The sequence below is a fragment of the Rhizopus delemar genome, genomic scaffold, assembly GCF_000149305.1.
Source record: "Rhizopus delemar RA 99-880 supercont3.18 genomic scaffold, whole genome shotgun sequence".
NCBI lineage: Eukaryota > Fungi > Mucoromycota > Mucoromycetes > Mucorales > Rhizopodaceae > Rhizopus > Rhizopus delemar.
Window position 1 is genome coordinate 324,393 of NW_027137844.1, and position 15,989 is coordinate 340,381.

Sequence of the window (15,989 nt, forward strand, 5' to 3'; positions counted from 1 at the left end):
TGTTTAAATACTCTTACGGTCAATGCTATTAATGTGCTTTATTTATTGATTTATTATTGAGTTTTCCTTTGCGTTATCTATCTTTTGTAATATTCACCGGTCGATCGCTGTAGATGATCGCTGTATACTCACAAGCAATGTCTTTATCATGAGTAGCTAGAACAATAATATAGCCAATTTCGCTTTGACTGAGTACAGCTTCACCTGTTGCGACACCTTGAGTGACGTTGGTATAAGGTCCTGAAGTAGCCACTTCCTTTCCAAATAATTCAATTGGATGCTTTTCATAAATAGTGACATTCATGGATGGAATAATCTCTGTATTTACAGATTGAAGGCGAACTCTTTTTTTTTATACTAGTAAATATCATATGCTATTATATAAGAAAGAAACTTACTTGACTGTTGTAAGCTCTCTTACTTCAAGTAAGTAGCGAGGATTCTTACTGTAGTTACCAAAACTAGGACATCCCATCGCGCTGTATCCAACAATCCATTCTCCATGGATGACCTTTTTAAACATGCCCTATTTATACAGATAACCTTGTGTGAGCATAATTGTATTAAAGAAATGCTATGTTCTTACTGCTCCTTCCAAGGGTATAGGTTCTATTGATAGTTTTGTATTGCTTGCTACTGTTAATATAAATTTACCCAAAAGCTCTGGTTCGAATGTTGAAGCGACTACAGTGTAACATCCAGCTGTGATTTGTACGTTTGAAGAGTTAATGAACATGCAATGCATTCTTTACATCTGTCTTACGTTTGATATTTCTTATTTCACAATAGCAGAATTCATGACGATAAGGGCCTGATTCAGCCAGGATGTCACGTACAGATACACTTGATACTCTTTTACCACCTTCCACAAGTAACAAATGTATAGCAAAGTCCTTGAAGGATTCTAACATGAGCAAAAGCCCCGCATTTGCTTCAGGTACAGTGATTTTCCACTGTGGATTATTCAAATAGGTTACATTACTCGCATTCCCTCCAGCTGTCTGCTCTGTCCACTGAGAATGAATCTGCAAATATCCCCCAAAGATTTTTTTTAGTTGTTTATTTTAGCCTCGCCTTTTCTTTATTTACCTTTTGTTCTTCAGAGTATTTTATAGGAACTTCATGCAATTTGAATGGTGCAAGTGAATAAGCTCTAATAGAGAAATAAAGCGATCTCACTTTTTCATGCTGAGAAACAACAATGGTATAATTGCTTATCCCTGGTGGTGCATTAAATCGAACCAGGATATGGGGACTGTTTACATAAGTTCCCTTTTTATATATCCATGTTTTTAATAAGGTGTTATGCATTTGATTATACAGGAACTTACCTCTTTGAAAGGGTTATCAGGATAATATATTCTTTCACCGCCTGTATCATCATATACATGTAGTGTAATATAATCTGTATTTTCTTCTGTCATCATAATATGCTTAGACAACAGTAACCATACTGCTGCAGGTTTCTTGTCTGGTACATTTACTTTAAGACTAAACTGTGGATTATAAGCTAAGCTGTAGATATCCTTCTTAGGTCCAATATGTTCGAGCCACACACTATAGGTAGAGAATATTATATTATATTCATTTAATCAACAAGCATTTACACTTACGAGTGAAGTACCCATCGATGAGTAAATAATTCAGGATTCCAATTTAAATGAATTGACGTAAAATAGGCGCAAACAGATTCAAAGTCTATCCAGAATATTCCATCATCATTCTTTTCTGCTGCATCTGGATCAAAACAGAGCGCTTCCATTAATTCAGACGTCCAGATGTTACTGTCCAGATGACTGTAAGGTCCTCTCCACCGTTTATGGCTCCAAGGATTCTTGACTTGTAACAACCGCTTACCATCAGGGGTCATTTTGATATCAATCACGGCATAGGCATGAGTGGGAACAAGGCCAAGTTGGGTTGCCTCCTCTTCTGTCATCTCGCCTGTAGCAATTGTAACGAGTGCATCACCATACTTCATGCCGTCAAAGATTCTGTCCCATACATTGTCTGGTACAAAGTATTTACTAGTCATTATATACATTGAATTTTCTAATACAAAAAGCACACTTTATGGTATAACTTACTCATGAATAAAGATATGTTCAGGAATCCAACCAGTTAGACAACTAAATAGAGTTAATTTCTTATTTGTGATATCTTCTTGAAACTCACTGTAAATCAATACCAGAATTTCTATTTAAATTAATTGTTAGAAAGACAAAGAGAAAAAGAAAAAAAAAAAAAAAAAAAAAAAAAAGAAAAAAAGCAAGAATGCACTTACGATCCAGGAAAATCATATCCACCCATTAACTTCATATACTTTTTTATATGATTGGGATTAATACACAATTTGCTTTAAAATATTTTTTGTTTATTATCTTTACTGCTTTTTCTATAATACTAGCCCACAGTTCACCTTTATTAGTTGAAAATGTACACATAAGAGTACCTTCTCTTGACACGGGTAATAAATCATCTACGACTAATATAAGTGTAAGAAACACATTTAACCTTTTCTCTTTTTTTTTTTTTTTTCCCTAAAACTTACCCACTTTTCTAGTGATACCATTATATACAAGTTTAACTACATATTTTCCATTAGGATTATAACAAGGTTGACCTTGCTTGTTCTGAGGATATACACAAGACGTGATCAATTGCTTTTTAAATTTCTGTTCATAAGCAGCAGCAACACATAAAGAGGCTACAAAGGAACAATCCGTGACAATATCTTGAATAATGCTTGTACTTGATATACAGCAGATCAGTTTCGGGTCGCGCATGATATCACTCGGCCGTTTCCATCCACCAAATTTTTCCTGCTGTTTCTGAGACAAGGCGAGTGAACCTTCGGGGTCGATGAATTTTTGAGGGTATGAAAACTGTTCCTTCAGGTCAGCTTCATCCATCCAGGGCAAAAATGTATTATTGTTCACGCTTGAGGTGTGCTTCAGTACCTCGATCTCGGCTGTCGATAGTTTTTGTGTCATGATGTCATCTGTAGCCTGAATACTTGATGATCGTCTGTGTGAACACTCTGAATGCTGATCAATGGAGGAAGCACTAGAAGAGGATCGCGTCCTGGTTGTAGGCAATTGTAGTTTCTTTTGCTGTGGAGACTTGAGCTGCTCCGCTTTACTGATTGCTTTCATAAACTCTTGCCGTGCAAATACCTTTTCCTCACTATCATTCTCGTATTCTTTGAACGCCTTCAAAAACCATTCTGCTGCATTTGAGTAATACTCTAACGCGTGTTCTATATGTCCTTTTTCTTCATTCAATTCACCTTGGTCAAAAGAAAACTATAGAACCCTCTCATTCTTTTATTAGACACATGTTCTTCTTGCTTACACAGATATAAAAACGTTACCTGTGCTTTTTCTATCCACTTGTCTTGTTCTGTTTTTTCAAAGTTGGAATCAAATAAATCTCGACGTTTTTGATAAGGTGAGTCTTCGTTGATGTAAAGTGAGGAATTGTTGGTTACTTTGGTACTATCCATGTATCGTTCAAGTTGTTCTAATCGATGCTTGTATTCATTTAATTTTTGAATCAACTTGTTTTTATCCAACTTCATGTCATTTTCTATAAGAAAGATGATTAAACACACTTCAAAAGAATATCTTTTAGCCAGAGTTCTTTACGTTGAAGTATTTCATGAAAATTCTAGAGCAGAAAGAGAGTTAAAAGATGTGGGTATTGGATTGTATTCATGAATTTATTTTTTACTTTTATAACAATTGCATAAGCTTCTTTTGCTTCTGGGTATTTTGCGTTGGTATCAAATTGTATAGCTCTACAAGCTTGAATATAAGCTTCTTTATAAAGCTTCTGTGTTGAACTAGACGACTTTTGTAAAGTAAGCGTATGACGACAAGAATACATGAGTTTTTTTTTAAAGAAAAAAAAAAAAAAAGAAAAAAAACAATATTTTTTTATTATTCTAGCCCGACATATACTTGATATATGACTCAATGTTTTTTTTATTATTAATGTACAAAAAAAAAGGGGGAAAATAAAAAAAAACGATTAGTGTTCTTCGGATGAACTACAGAAAGATTTGTATGTAGTTTCATCAAGCAAAGCATCGAGTTCCTTGGTGTTACTAAGTTTAATCTTAGCCAACCAACCTATGACGATGATTAGAAACAGTCTATACAACAGTGATTCTTTTTTACCTTCACTTTCAGGACTGGTATTGATCAAAGATGGCTCATCTGCCAATGCTTCATTTACTTCAACAACTTCACCAGAGACAGGAGAATAGATATCACTAGCAGCCTTAACAGATTCAACCACACCTGCTTGGTCTTTTGTTTTATTATTATTTATTGTGTCAGTAAATACTATAATAATCTTTTTTTTTTTTTTTTACCTTCTGCTTGAAGCTGATCTCCGACAGTAGGAGTTTCGATATAAACAACATCACCTAAATTTTTTTGAGCATAATCAGTGATACCAAAAGTTCCCACGTCGTTTTCAACAGAGATCCATTCGTGAGCTTTAGTATATCTTTTGGCTAAGTAAAGATGTATAAGAATGATATTCACAAATACAATTTATTTTAATTCTATACTTACTTGCATAACCACGGTAAGCAGCCCAAACAGTAGGAGCAACAGGCATATAAGGACGGATAACGCGAGCAGATAAGACTCTGAGAGACATGATAAGAAGTTGAAAGATTAAATTGAAAAAGAAAAAAGAAAAAGAAAAACTAGATTTTTATTTTTTTTTTTGCGGATGAGTAAAATCTTTTGTCACCGAGTAAGAAAAAAAAAATTGAAACTGGTATTTCTTTCCATTAGAGGCATTGATGGTCCTGTCGGGCAGTCAATGTTGTTAGCATGAGTAATAAAGAGGAGGTTTATAAATTATAAAATATGCGTTTATTATTTGTGTATAAAAGAGATTTTAATAACGCTTGGGACGAATGACATCAAACATCTTACGGGCTGTACTAGGGCCAACCCAATTACCTGTCAACAATCCATTCCAATAGATAAACGGAATAATCTATAAATATATTCGTATGAGTTTCACAAATCTAGTTTTTTTTTTTTTTTTTTTTTTCTTTTTTTTTTTTTTTTTTTTTTTTTGAAGCAAGTATACCTCTTTATTCATGTATTGAGAAACCTTGCTGAGTTTACGTTGGTCAAAGGGGAAGGTTTCTAATGGCTTACTGGTGTAACCAGAGTATTCGGTCAAGATCAATCGATCACGACTAAGAATCATAGGACAACTAGAATAACCATCATAAACAGCTTGTTCTACTTTTTTGCCTTGGAGATCAGCAATCAAATTGTGCTTGAGAACACCAGATTCTCCTGTAATAGCAGCAGCAGTCTTGGAAGTAGGAAGAGAGGAACAATCTCCCAAGGCAAAAACGTTATTGTACTTATTATGACGAAGAGTATCCTTGTTGACATCAACCCAACCATTTGCATCAGCCAATTTGGATTCTTTAATAAAATCGGGAGGACCTTGAGGAGGAGCAACGTGGATGAAATCATATTCAAATGTTTTGAGTTCGCCATTCTTGCTATTATCCTTAAAGATGGCTTGGTGGTTATCCGCATTGATCTCTACCAATTCATGTAAAAAATTTCTTTTGATACCACGTTCGTCGGCTAATTTTTCAATAGCATGTGCAAAGTACTCAATACCAAAGATTTGTGTACCTCCGTGATTATAAATCACATTGGTCTTGTCACGAACACCTGTCAAGCGGAACACTTCTTCTGCCAAAAAAGTAATCTTGGTAGGTGCACCGGGGCATTTCAAAGGTGTGGTAGGAAAAGTGAAAAGAGCGTTGCCTCCTTTGAATTCTTGAAGAAACTTGTATGTCTTTTGAACACTATCAATATCATAATTGGATGTGACTCCATCCTTACCAAGAGCTTCTTTCAAGCCCTTAATGTTGTCCCAATTGACCTGGATACCTGCAGCAACGACCAGGTAATCATAGCCTACTGTCTGACCATCCGCAAGTCTTAATGTGTTATTTTCAGGATCAAAGGTTGTCACTTTATCTTGAATCCATTCTGCATTGGTTGGCATGACCTCGGCCATTGGTTTAAATGATTCATTAAAATCTTTTAATCCACTACCAACATAGGTCCATAAGGGTTGATACTACATAAATAAAGTAAGCGTTATGCTTTTTCTCTTTTTTTTTTTTTTTCGTGTGGCATATGTAAATTACATAATGCTTGTTAGAGGGTTCAATGACAGCAACTTGATTCTTTCCAAGCAAATTTGAGATAGTAGAAGAAACTAAAGTTTAAAACATTTAGCTTCTCTTTTCTTAACAAATATCAAAAGTACCAGAAAGACCGCCAGGGCCACCACCAACGACTACTACTCTAAACTTTTGGTCCACTTTTGGCGATGTGGAAGTCACAGTAGCAAAAGCACGCTTAGAAATACTACAAAGTTGGTTACGCACAGCAAACATGATTCCAATTATTAAAGAAGAAAGAGAAAAAAGCTAAACTTGTCAAAGGTCCTGAACCATTGTCATTTTTATAATTTCAATATACGCCATATTACGTAAAATTACCTTAATAGATCATTGAGTTAAAGTTATAAGAAAGCCCGTCAATGAAGTATGCTAAAAAGAACCTGATATTTAACTTGGTATAAAAGGAAGACATCACATTTCACTTAATCCATCGTCATTATCGAAAGTTCTTGAAAACGATTGAAAAGCAAGAATGGCTACGATTCTTTTTGCTTCTTTTGAAGTTGATTCAATCATTAAGAAACGATTACCCTCCTAGTCTGAATTTAAACGATAGGTTAGCGATAATAACTCAACTAAAAAATATGCAGTTTATTAGAGTATAGTTCTAAGCAATTTTTTATAAATGAGGTTCCTTTTTATTAATTGGAACCTAGCCTTATACTTCCTTTGCAACAGATCTTTTGGCTCTTGTTTCAGAATTGAATCCTTCACGAAATACATCCACTTTATGCTTCATTTTGTCGACACTCCAGGCTAATTTACGAATTACTTTATGCTTACTAATCGTACTTTCTTTTCGCTGTCCAATCATATCTGCCCTCAAATCATCATCATCCAGATCCGCACCAGCTTCATCTTCTTCAAATTCACTGTCAATATCATCATCTTCACCGTATTCAGAAGATGGGCCTGATGCTTTCTCTGATTCTTCTGTCTTGTCTTGTTCTTCTTTAATAGCTTGTTGCAGGTCGGGGTTCAAAGGTTCACTATCACTTGTCTCCTCCCTGATCCACTGTTGCGCCTTAAATTTAAGTGTATCACTGTAGAAAGGATCAGCGCCCACCATATCTTTTCTGAATGATCTTAGATGCGTATGCACCGGAGAGAATCCAGGAACAATCTTGAGACGCATCGTCACTTGGCCAAAGTCTCCTTTTTCTGGCCATTCATCTTCATTTTTATTGGCATCGCTACTTTTTTCGCTTATATGTGAGCGAAGGCCGACAGTAACATCTTGCCATTCATTGTCAATTAAGTTCTTTAGCCACAGCCTGCCGGTAGTCTTTGTACTTGCCAGTACACCTTGTGCGATGTGAACATAGACTGCAGTACGATAGCGCATCGTCAAGGGGAAGTAGAGGTGTCGATCATACCAACCGCTAATACCATTTTCAGTATGTACATCAGAGGATTTGAGCCGCTTTATAATAGCTGGGTCAATGTTGAGCGCTAAAGTAGCCTTTGTTGGGCTAGCAACAGTTGAATCCATAGGAGCTTTCAAATGGTTAAGAGTAAGTTTTTCCACAATGAGTGTGCCAACATCTAAGTAAGAATAATACGTTTGTTATAATACTCAATTATCAGTTTATTTTCTGCTTTACCTGATCCTTGTAATGCTCGTGGCAAGACCATTTTCACAGGCTTGTATTTAATAGAGAGCAAAACTTTACCAAAGCCTATACCATCAGCTAATGGGACCCATTTCTGAAATTCTTTGAACTTTTTTTTTTTTTTTTTTTTTTTTTTTTTTTTTGAAAAAGAAGAATATTAAAACTTTGATTATAAAAACAACTGTATTGCTTACTCTGTCATTTTGATCAGCAAAAAAGTCTTTTAACGATATAACCTTGGTTCCGAGTACTGGATCTCGCTCTAATTCAAGAGCTGTTTTAACAGAGATACGAATAAATGCACTATCCACATCTCGAATAAAATGCTCATTTATGGCGTTCCAATGCTATTTCTGCTATGAGTCTATAGAAGGGATTTGTTTTAAAAATAACAAAAGGACTTACAGGGTTTGGATTACGCAACTTAGTGCGTGTACGATAGACCTTGTTGTCATTGATGTACAATATAGCATATGGACTCACTACACTATTTGGATTATAAGGATGTTTAAATCGATCGTCTGAAGGTAATATAGCAGGATCACCAATCTCCAAATCAACAGCTCGATATATTGTAACTGACAGGATGCCATTCGTGTGTTCTGGATTAACTGGCTCTTTGACATTTTCATTTTGGCTGTTATTGTCCTGTGGCTTCATAGTGTTTAAGATACTCGTAGTTGGTGTAGCATATTTAGGATGAAAGCTCATTTTCATGTTAAGACGAACCTTTGATTCTTCAATTTTTTTACCATCAATAGGCACCCATCTGTTTTTTCTTTTAATTTCTTTTTCTTTTTTTTTAAGTTTTCTTACCCATCATAAACTACACGCTCTTCTTGAGACCAACTAGCAACATTGCCTAACTTGTCCAATTTGCCTTCGGCGATATCTTTGACAGTCATAGACACAGAACCCCACATATCGTCATATTTGATTTTATCAGCATCCCATACTTTAACATCAACAGTTGTTTCAGCTAACATGTCCTCTGATACATAAAATGATAAGTATAACAGCTATTGACGATAAACTAGCTATACCCAATTTTACCTGCATAAACCAAAATATAGAGGTTCTCGTTCCATCTAGGATCTTTGTCGTTTGTAAGAACTCTGGTACTGGATACCGTCTTTTTAGGTTGAGTACTTAATGATAAAGTAGCATAGGAATCTTTCATATCTAAAAAATGGGAGGAAGCGCAAGATATATCAGTACGGCATTAAAGGTAATCAAACTTGTGCTACCTTGCAACTGAAGAGAAGGATCCCTAGAGGCTTCACGAATTTCAACCTTAACTACACCAATAGCATTGGTATCTTGAGCAAAAGCACCCACCAGTGCCCTTACATCAACTGTTAGACTCTTGGGGTCAACAAGATCAGCAAATCCAAGCTTTACACCTTCGTTAACAAGTGCTTTGATGGTTGGTAGCTATATATGAATATACAAGCATCTTGTAAGAAGCGGAAAAATTATACGATATTGTTTCTTACATTCATGATATTAAAGTGCTTTGACAGGGGCATAACACCTGTTTCAATTTTGGGAACATTGGTAAAAGCAATTGTGGCCTTTGAAATAAAAGGGATCTCAGGAGCTGTCAAGAGCTTGAATCTGATTTTTCCAGAGAGAGCTGTGAGCTCTGCTTTGACCTCAATTGGGGCATTCAATGCGGTTTGAAAACGAATGGATAAGCCAGGAGGGGTTGACTTTGGATTACGATTAGTAGTTTCCGACATATGGAAACTAAAGGAAGCTTCTCCAAACTATACTTTATTTTTAGCTCACGAATGGTTAAAATTCACAAAGTAAAACTCAACTTACAATGCTTTCTTCATGTTGGCCCGGTAAAGGTGGGAATACACGAATCCTAAACAAAATACATGAGTCTCGATGGTATATATAAAGAGGTAAACGATAGTAGTATGACAGATTTACATGTGGATACGAGGTGCTTGTACACCGATGTCAAAATCAGACACTTTAACTCCTTTCTATTACAAAGTGTTAATAGTTGAAGCAAAGACTACACTAAATAAGGTTTTAAATTTTACGATAATACTAGGCGCTACACTCTGTATCGTGTCTTCCAACAGATCCTCAACAACAACAAAAAGCTCTGGATCGACACTACGCCAAATCTTTTCAACCATAAAATTAAGCCATTCAACAGATTCACCTTCAGAAGTATACAGCTAAAAAAAATACGTTTAATTTTTTTTATAGCAGCCAGTATCAATTACAATTTTCATATTTTCTTGCTTCTCCAATTGCCATTCCAAACCCTTAGAACTTGTTTTTCCAAGGTTCCAGTAAGCCCAAGCGCAGAAACTGATCATGATCAGGCCAGAAATTAAACCGTATTCAAAGCGTCCAAGAATATAAGAAAAGAAACAAGTTATTATTATATACTTGATTGCCTTAATTTCAAGCTGTTCTATAAGAACTTCTGGATGAGTAGGATGTAGAGGGGTTGCGTGCTTCTTTTTCTTCTTTGGATGTCTAGACTCTGTGCCATCTGCACTAAATATGCTTCTTACATCAGAGAACGTAGACTCAATCACAGAAGGCTCTCGCGACAACTGGCGATTGTCCATAGTATTTGGTTGAACATGCTTGTCATTGTTTCTGTCGAATTCAACATTAGACTTTCGAGGAGAAGCAGAGTCATTGGCATATTCTGGATTGGACCACACTTTAACATTAGGATCACCTCTTTCAGGAAATATTCGCGCTTCATTTGCGTTAATTGGTTCTTCTGCGTTCTTGAGATGAGCTCCTCCCGATGCATCAAGTAGCGTGCCTGGCTTGTTCTCGGCATCTTGTTTACGTTTATTTTCTTCTGTATCTTTGTTTTTGCTTGCGTCCTTTTTAATTAATTCAACGTCTTCTTTATTTCTCTCTTTCCTTCTTTCTTCTTCCATAACAGTTTCTTCTAATTCAAGAGGCGGATCTACATTTCCTTGTACGTCTGGTTCTTCATACGCACTCATATTTCTTTTGCGAAAAAAATAAAATAAAGAGAGTATGACAAAAGCAATTCAGTCTTTATTTTGGATTTTTTTTATGCATCCCATTTTATTCGTCAAGATTTTTTTTTTTATTATAAAATGGATGAATTGCATGAAACAAACGACATTTATACGTAGTTGGTTATTCTGAAACAATGACGTTATTCATCTATTGATTCAGGAGGATATCCTTTGTTTGTGCTCATAAATCAATATGTACAAAAAAAACCACTTCCCGCCAAATATTCATACTAATTCTGTTGAACAAGTATTTTTATGTATCACTCGGTTGCTCTTTTAGAGGAAAAGTGACCATGACTCCTTCTTGTGGATTGGTTAAAGCTTTCACAAATTAAGCATTTGATTTTTTACACTGTGTCTCTGGCATTTTATATTGTATTATAGTATCAAAACAATAGTTTGAAGCCCTTACACATTTGATCAGAAGGTTCAAATATAAATTCTGCTTATAGTGTCGCTTGAGATCACTCAAAATCCTTAGGCTAAGGATTTGACTATATATCATCTATAGCACTTTATGCTATATACGATAAACAGCCTACACAACTTATACCGTACTGCCTTGAACCCTAAGCCATATGGTTATATTCTAAGATGTGATTTCTTTTGAATAGGCTCTCTCTCTCTAGCATTTATACAATAAAGAGGTTCAAAAGACTCATAAATTATTTAACTTATTTGTTCGTTTTTTAATCAAAAAACATTAACATGCCATTCCACATAGATGACTAACACAAAGAAAAGCAACCGGTATACTTTAGTATTATATATACTAAAATACAGCTATACTTATATTGTTTCTTCTGTGTTAAACACAGCCTTAAATAAGAATTTGCCTTTTAGAGTTGCAACTAAACTTTGTGGGTATGATTGATATTTTTTCACAGAATAATTGCATGATAAAATTCAAATTTGTAACAAAATTTTGCCTTTTTGTAAATGATAACTTCAATTCGAGGAATGAAATCTCATCTTCAATATAAATATCATGCTCCTGTGATTTCTAATTAAGATAAAGGTGCAAAATTTGACGAGACTGCAAAAGTATCTTCTTTACTTAATCTTTCATCTAGTATTACATTTTTTTCATATATTTTCTATATTATGTTTTGTAAGATGCTTTAATTAATTTTGGAAAGAAGATTGAGAATGAATAAATAAAAAATAAGCCCCTGTTGATGACACAGATTGTTAAAAAAAAAAAAAGCAAAAGTGGTGTTATATCAAAGAATGTGCTCCAAGAAAAAAAAAAAAAAAAAAAAGCGAATTGAGCACGTGAGATGTCACGTGACGACGTCACGTGATTATGTCTGTAATTATATTTTATGATATTTTTTAAAAATTCGAACGCCGATGTAGTGAAGAGGATTATCACGCGTGTTTCGGATACACGAGGTCCCGGGTTCGAATCCCGGCTTCGGCCTAATTCATTTTGCCTTTTTCATTGTTGTTACACTGTAACACGCAAGAACAAAACGGCGGAATTTAAATCGTTGCAGTTTATAACGAACGCCTTACAGTTTACTGTGACAAAGAAGTCAAAAAATGAAAAAAGTCAAAAAGAAAAAAAAAAAATTAACAATATAAATATCCCAACTATTTAGATGAAGAAAAAGGACGGTACAGTTCTACTCACATTTTACTTTATATATTTTATTCAATAAACAGGCAACCTTCTCATAAAAGTTCCTGATCCCTTTATTTTTTTTTTACCTTTACCTTTATTTGATCTTAATTAAAAGATCTGGTGGTCACTACAGTACCTTACTTTAAAAATTTCAAGAAAAACTTCTCTAAAACACTCAAACTAAACCAACCATACTACAAAATAACATTACAACAACCGCCTCTTATGTTGTGACAATAGAAGTTGTAGCACAAATGATGAAATTTTAGATCAAGAGAACAATGCTGATCACAAGAATAATTTTGATGTCCAGCGACATTGATGTCGTTCGACATAGATGTCAAACAACACAAACAATAAGCCACGCCAATTTTTATATAAATAAGATGAATATTTTTAAACAAAATAACATTATCCAATAAATTCAATAAATCAAATCCTCTTGCGCTTAAAAAGCAATCTTTTCTTATTGGGTCACAATTACCTTTTCTTTTCTTTTTATTTTTACTTATTCTTTCTGATCTGATACCCGAGTTATCACAAATCAAGAAAGTTCCCTTTTATTTTTATCGTTTATCAAACAATCTTATTCTTAACCTTATTGATCTAAAAAGATCTGGTGGTCACTACTCAAAGACAATTTACTCTAAAGAACTGTTAAACGTTCAATCAAGTTACCTAAACTCAAGTCATTCAAGACTTCAAACCTCAATTTAAACAAATCTACATCACTTTAACACAAGCCAAGTCCCAAGTACTAACAAGTTACAAAGTGAATAAAGAGGTCACACGAAGCAAAAATGAAAGAAGTCAAAATATGAAAAAAGTCAAAAATTGAAAAAAGTTGAAAAATGAAAAAAGTCAAAAAAAAAAAATAAGAAAAGCTAAAAAAAAAAAAAAAAAAAAAAAAAAAAAAAAAAAAAAAAAAAAAAAAAAGGAAAATTTTCTTATATTTTTCCCATCTTTTTGTAAAAAAAATGTTAGTCAGTTTAAATAAATCATATATTTCTACTCAATAATTAACAAACTTTAACAAGAAAGTCCCTGTTTACCTAAACTTTTTACTCTACTTTAACTTTTATCAAGAAACATCGTATTGATCTTACACATAAGATCTGGTGGTCACTACTTATCAAGCATCTGCTTAAATTCCATACAAAACAACAACTTACAAGGCAATCACAACCTTAAATCAAGCTTTACAAGCAAACTTTACCCAACTTAACTCACTTACTACAAGCCAACCTTTAAAATAACATTATAACAACCACCCAAAATACCAAAAACAGAACAAGATCATAAAATCCAAAAACATATAAATAACCTCAAATAATAATCACAAAAATACTTTCTTAACTTCTTACTTACTTCACTTCTTATTTTACTTTTTCTTTTTATCAAATAAATATTCTTTTAAAGAGGCAAACTATCTCTTATTTTATTTAACATCAAGAACAAGAAGTCCCTTGAATGTATTATACTTCATTGTAAAACCCCTTTTTATTCTACTTTAATCAAAATAGTCTGATCTACTTTATAAGATCTGGTAGTCACTATAACAAGCGAATCAAGCCAAATCTGACTCATATAAAAACAACTCTTATATCAATTACACTCAAACCTGTTTATTTAAACCTTAACTCAATACACCCAAACAGAGAAATAAAAAATTATTACAACACCTTACAAGTTTTAATTTTTGATGTTTTGTAAACCACTTTACAAATTGTCATTATTTTACCTGTTTGACAAATTTTTAACCTTTATCAATATTTTTACTTTTTGTAAAAATGTAATTTTATATTTTCTGCTTATAAAAAGCCTAGCTTTTTATTCTCTTTGAAAAACTTCACTTGACTTCTCTTTGTTATATTTTCTTATATAAATTAACCAATAAATCAAGTATCTTTGTCTCTGAATCTTTTGGTATATCACCCTTAAATATAAGCAAGACAAGTTCCCTGAAGCAAATTATCTTCATTGTAAACATTTTCAAAACTCTTATCAAGTTGCCTTATTACAATTAAGTCTAATCCACTTAACAAGATCTGGTGGTCTCTAGCGACATTCCTATTTATTCTATTATTAAACGCTTTTAGCTATTCTTATTCAAGCTTTATTAAAAAAAACTTATATTTCGAATCCTATAACCGAACCATAACACGGGGTTTTATACTATTCAAAATACTAAAAACAGAACAAAATCTTGAATTCAATATATATGTAATCCAAATTGAGACTAGATCAAGAGCTACAGGAAGAATTAGACAACACAGAAGGTTCACTTTCGACTTTCGACTAACATTTTTAAATAAAGTCATTAAGGATACTTATACAAAAATTAAAAAATATTTATAGATGTTTTCGAATGTGTCATTACATATTTCTTTTATCGTGCATTCAGATTTGAATAAAAATGATATAAATACCAAAAGAAACTACTATGAATGCGATTAGTATTTGTGTTTATTGTAATAGCTCTTGTATTGGCTGCTTTAATAAACTCGAGTTTATAAGGAAAAAAAAAAAAAAAAAAAAAAAAGGACTAATATACAGTTCTAATCTAAGATGAACACAATTTTTTTATTTTTGGTTTTTACAAACATTAACTAGAATTGATAACTTTATTCTTTATTGCATTTCCACCTCTCATGTCATGAACCAACGTACATCTATTCATTTAAATACACGGCATTATTCAATATTTACACTTAAGAATTAGCATGGTTTATTATCCTTATACTCTTAGTACTAGCTATAGAACCTATTACTAAAAAGCAGTAAAAATACAAAAAAAGGATTTTATGATTCATCCAATAAATCCAATTGTTTATTAAAGAAAGAATATTACTCTGAGTGAAGATATATTAAGGTTAAAATATGAATACTGTATTATAAGAATATTTGTAGCCAATAAACATATTATCACCAAAGATTAAAGAAGACAATATTTAGAGTAGATAAAAAGACAAAGAGAAAACAACAAAGCTTTATATATTAATTCGTAAAAGACTAATTTCAAAATGGGTTGTGATGTTATGAATACAGCATGACATTTCAATGATAATTAAAAGAATATTGATGACAAGAGTTTGACAAGGTACAAAAATTCAGTGACCAATAAATATTACATAAATTATTGTTTGATAGACAGCATTATTTGATAGAAAGCATTATTTGATAGAAAGCATTGTTTGATAGAAAGCATTGTTTGGTAAAGAGCATTGTTTGATAGAAAGCATCGTTTGATAAAGAACATCGACTGATAAAGAGCATCGTTTGAAAAGAAATCGGCAACTTGAAACAACTGGGTTGGAACAATACTGCAATAGCGCACGATAAAAGTCTGTGCATATAGCACATCTTCTTGGTATCTCAATAGAATTGGTACCATCCAATATTGAACCAGAGAAGAAAAAAGAACAAGTGGGAAATACTCGAATAGATGAACACAGGCAGTCCTCTGT

General features: G+C 33.3%; 4 protein-coding genes and 1 non-coding gene across 5 annotated transcripts; 1 reads left to right on the top strand and 4 right to left on the bottom strand.

Moving 5' to 3' along the window:
• Positions 1 to 73: 73 nt before the first annotated feature.
• On the bottom strand, positions 74 to 3,580 carry RO3G_16000 (uncharacterized protein; the record flags this gene model as incomplete). The annotated part of the gene is made up of 13 exons (XM_067670584.1): positions 74 to 318; positions 448 to 526; positions 587 to 609; positions 764 to 953; positions 1,090 to 1,272; positions 1,332 to 1,557; positions 1,614 to 2,027; positions 2,088 to 2,129; positions 2,176 to 2,196; positions 2,285 to 2,313; positions 2,388 to 2,485; positions 2,552 to 3,305; positions 3,374 to 3,580. The coding sequence occupies 13 exons, from the start codon at positions 3,578 to 3,580 to the stop codon at positions 74 to 76; spliced, it is 2,511 nt and encodes an 836-aa protein (XP_067526685.1).
• Positions 3,581 to 4,032: 452 nt separating this feature from the next.
• On the bottom strand, positions 4,033 to 4,629 carry RO3G_16001 (glycine cleavage system H protein; the record flags this gene model as incomplete). The annotated part of the gene is made up of 4 exons (XM_067670585.1): positions 4,033 to 4,133; positions 4,182 to 4,313; positions 4,379 to 4,522; positions 4,584 to 4,629. The coding sequence occupies 4 exons, from the start codon at positions 4,627 to 4,629 to the stop codon at positions 4,033 to 4,035; spliced, it is 423 nt and encodes a 140-aa protein (XP_067526686.1).
• Positions 4,630 to 4,978: 349 nt separating this feature from the next.
• On the bottom strand, positions 4,979 to 6,460 carry RO3G_16002 (uncharacterized protein; the record flags this gene model as incomplete). Its single annotated transcript, XM_067670586.1, has 4 exons — positions 4,979 to 5,019; positions 5,187 to 6,138; positions 6,209 to 6,279; positions 6,331 to 6,460. 4 exons carry the CDS (start codon positions 6,458 to 6,460, stop codon positions 4,979 to 4,981), a joined length of 1,194 nt encoding a protein of 397 aa, XP_067526687.1.
• Positions 6,461 to 6,905: 445 nt separating this feature from the next.
• Positions 6,906 to 10,856, bottom strand: RO3G_16003 (uncharacterized protein; the record flags this gene model as incomplete). The annotated part of the gene is made up of 12 exons (XM_067670587.1): positions 6,906 to 7,792; positions 7,852 to 7,969; positions 8,055 to 8,207; positions 8,266 to 8,629; positions 8,677 to 8,851; positions 8,914 to 9,042; positions 9,108 to 9,294; positions 9,357 to 9,629; positions 9,688 to 9,733; positions 9,802 to 9,857; positions 9,918 to 10,058; positions 10,107 to 10,856. The coding sequence occupies 12 exons, from the start codon at positions 10,854 to 10,856 to the stop codon at positions 6,906 to 6,908; spliced, it is 3,279 nt and encodes a 1,092-aa protein (XP_067526688.1).
• A 1,388-nt stretch (positions 10,857 to 12,244) lies between these two features.
• On the top strand, positions 12,245 to 12,318 carry RO3G_19206. Its single transcript has one exon. It is a non-coding gene; the product is annotated as a tRNA-Pro (tRNA).
• Positions 12,319 to 15,989: the final 3,671 nt, after the last annotated feature.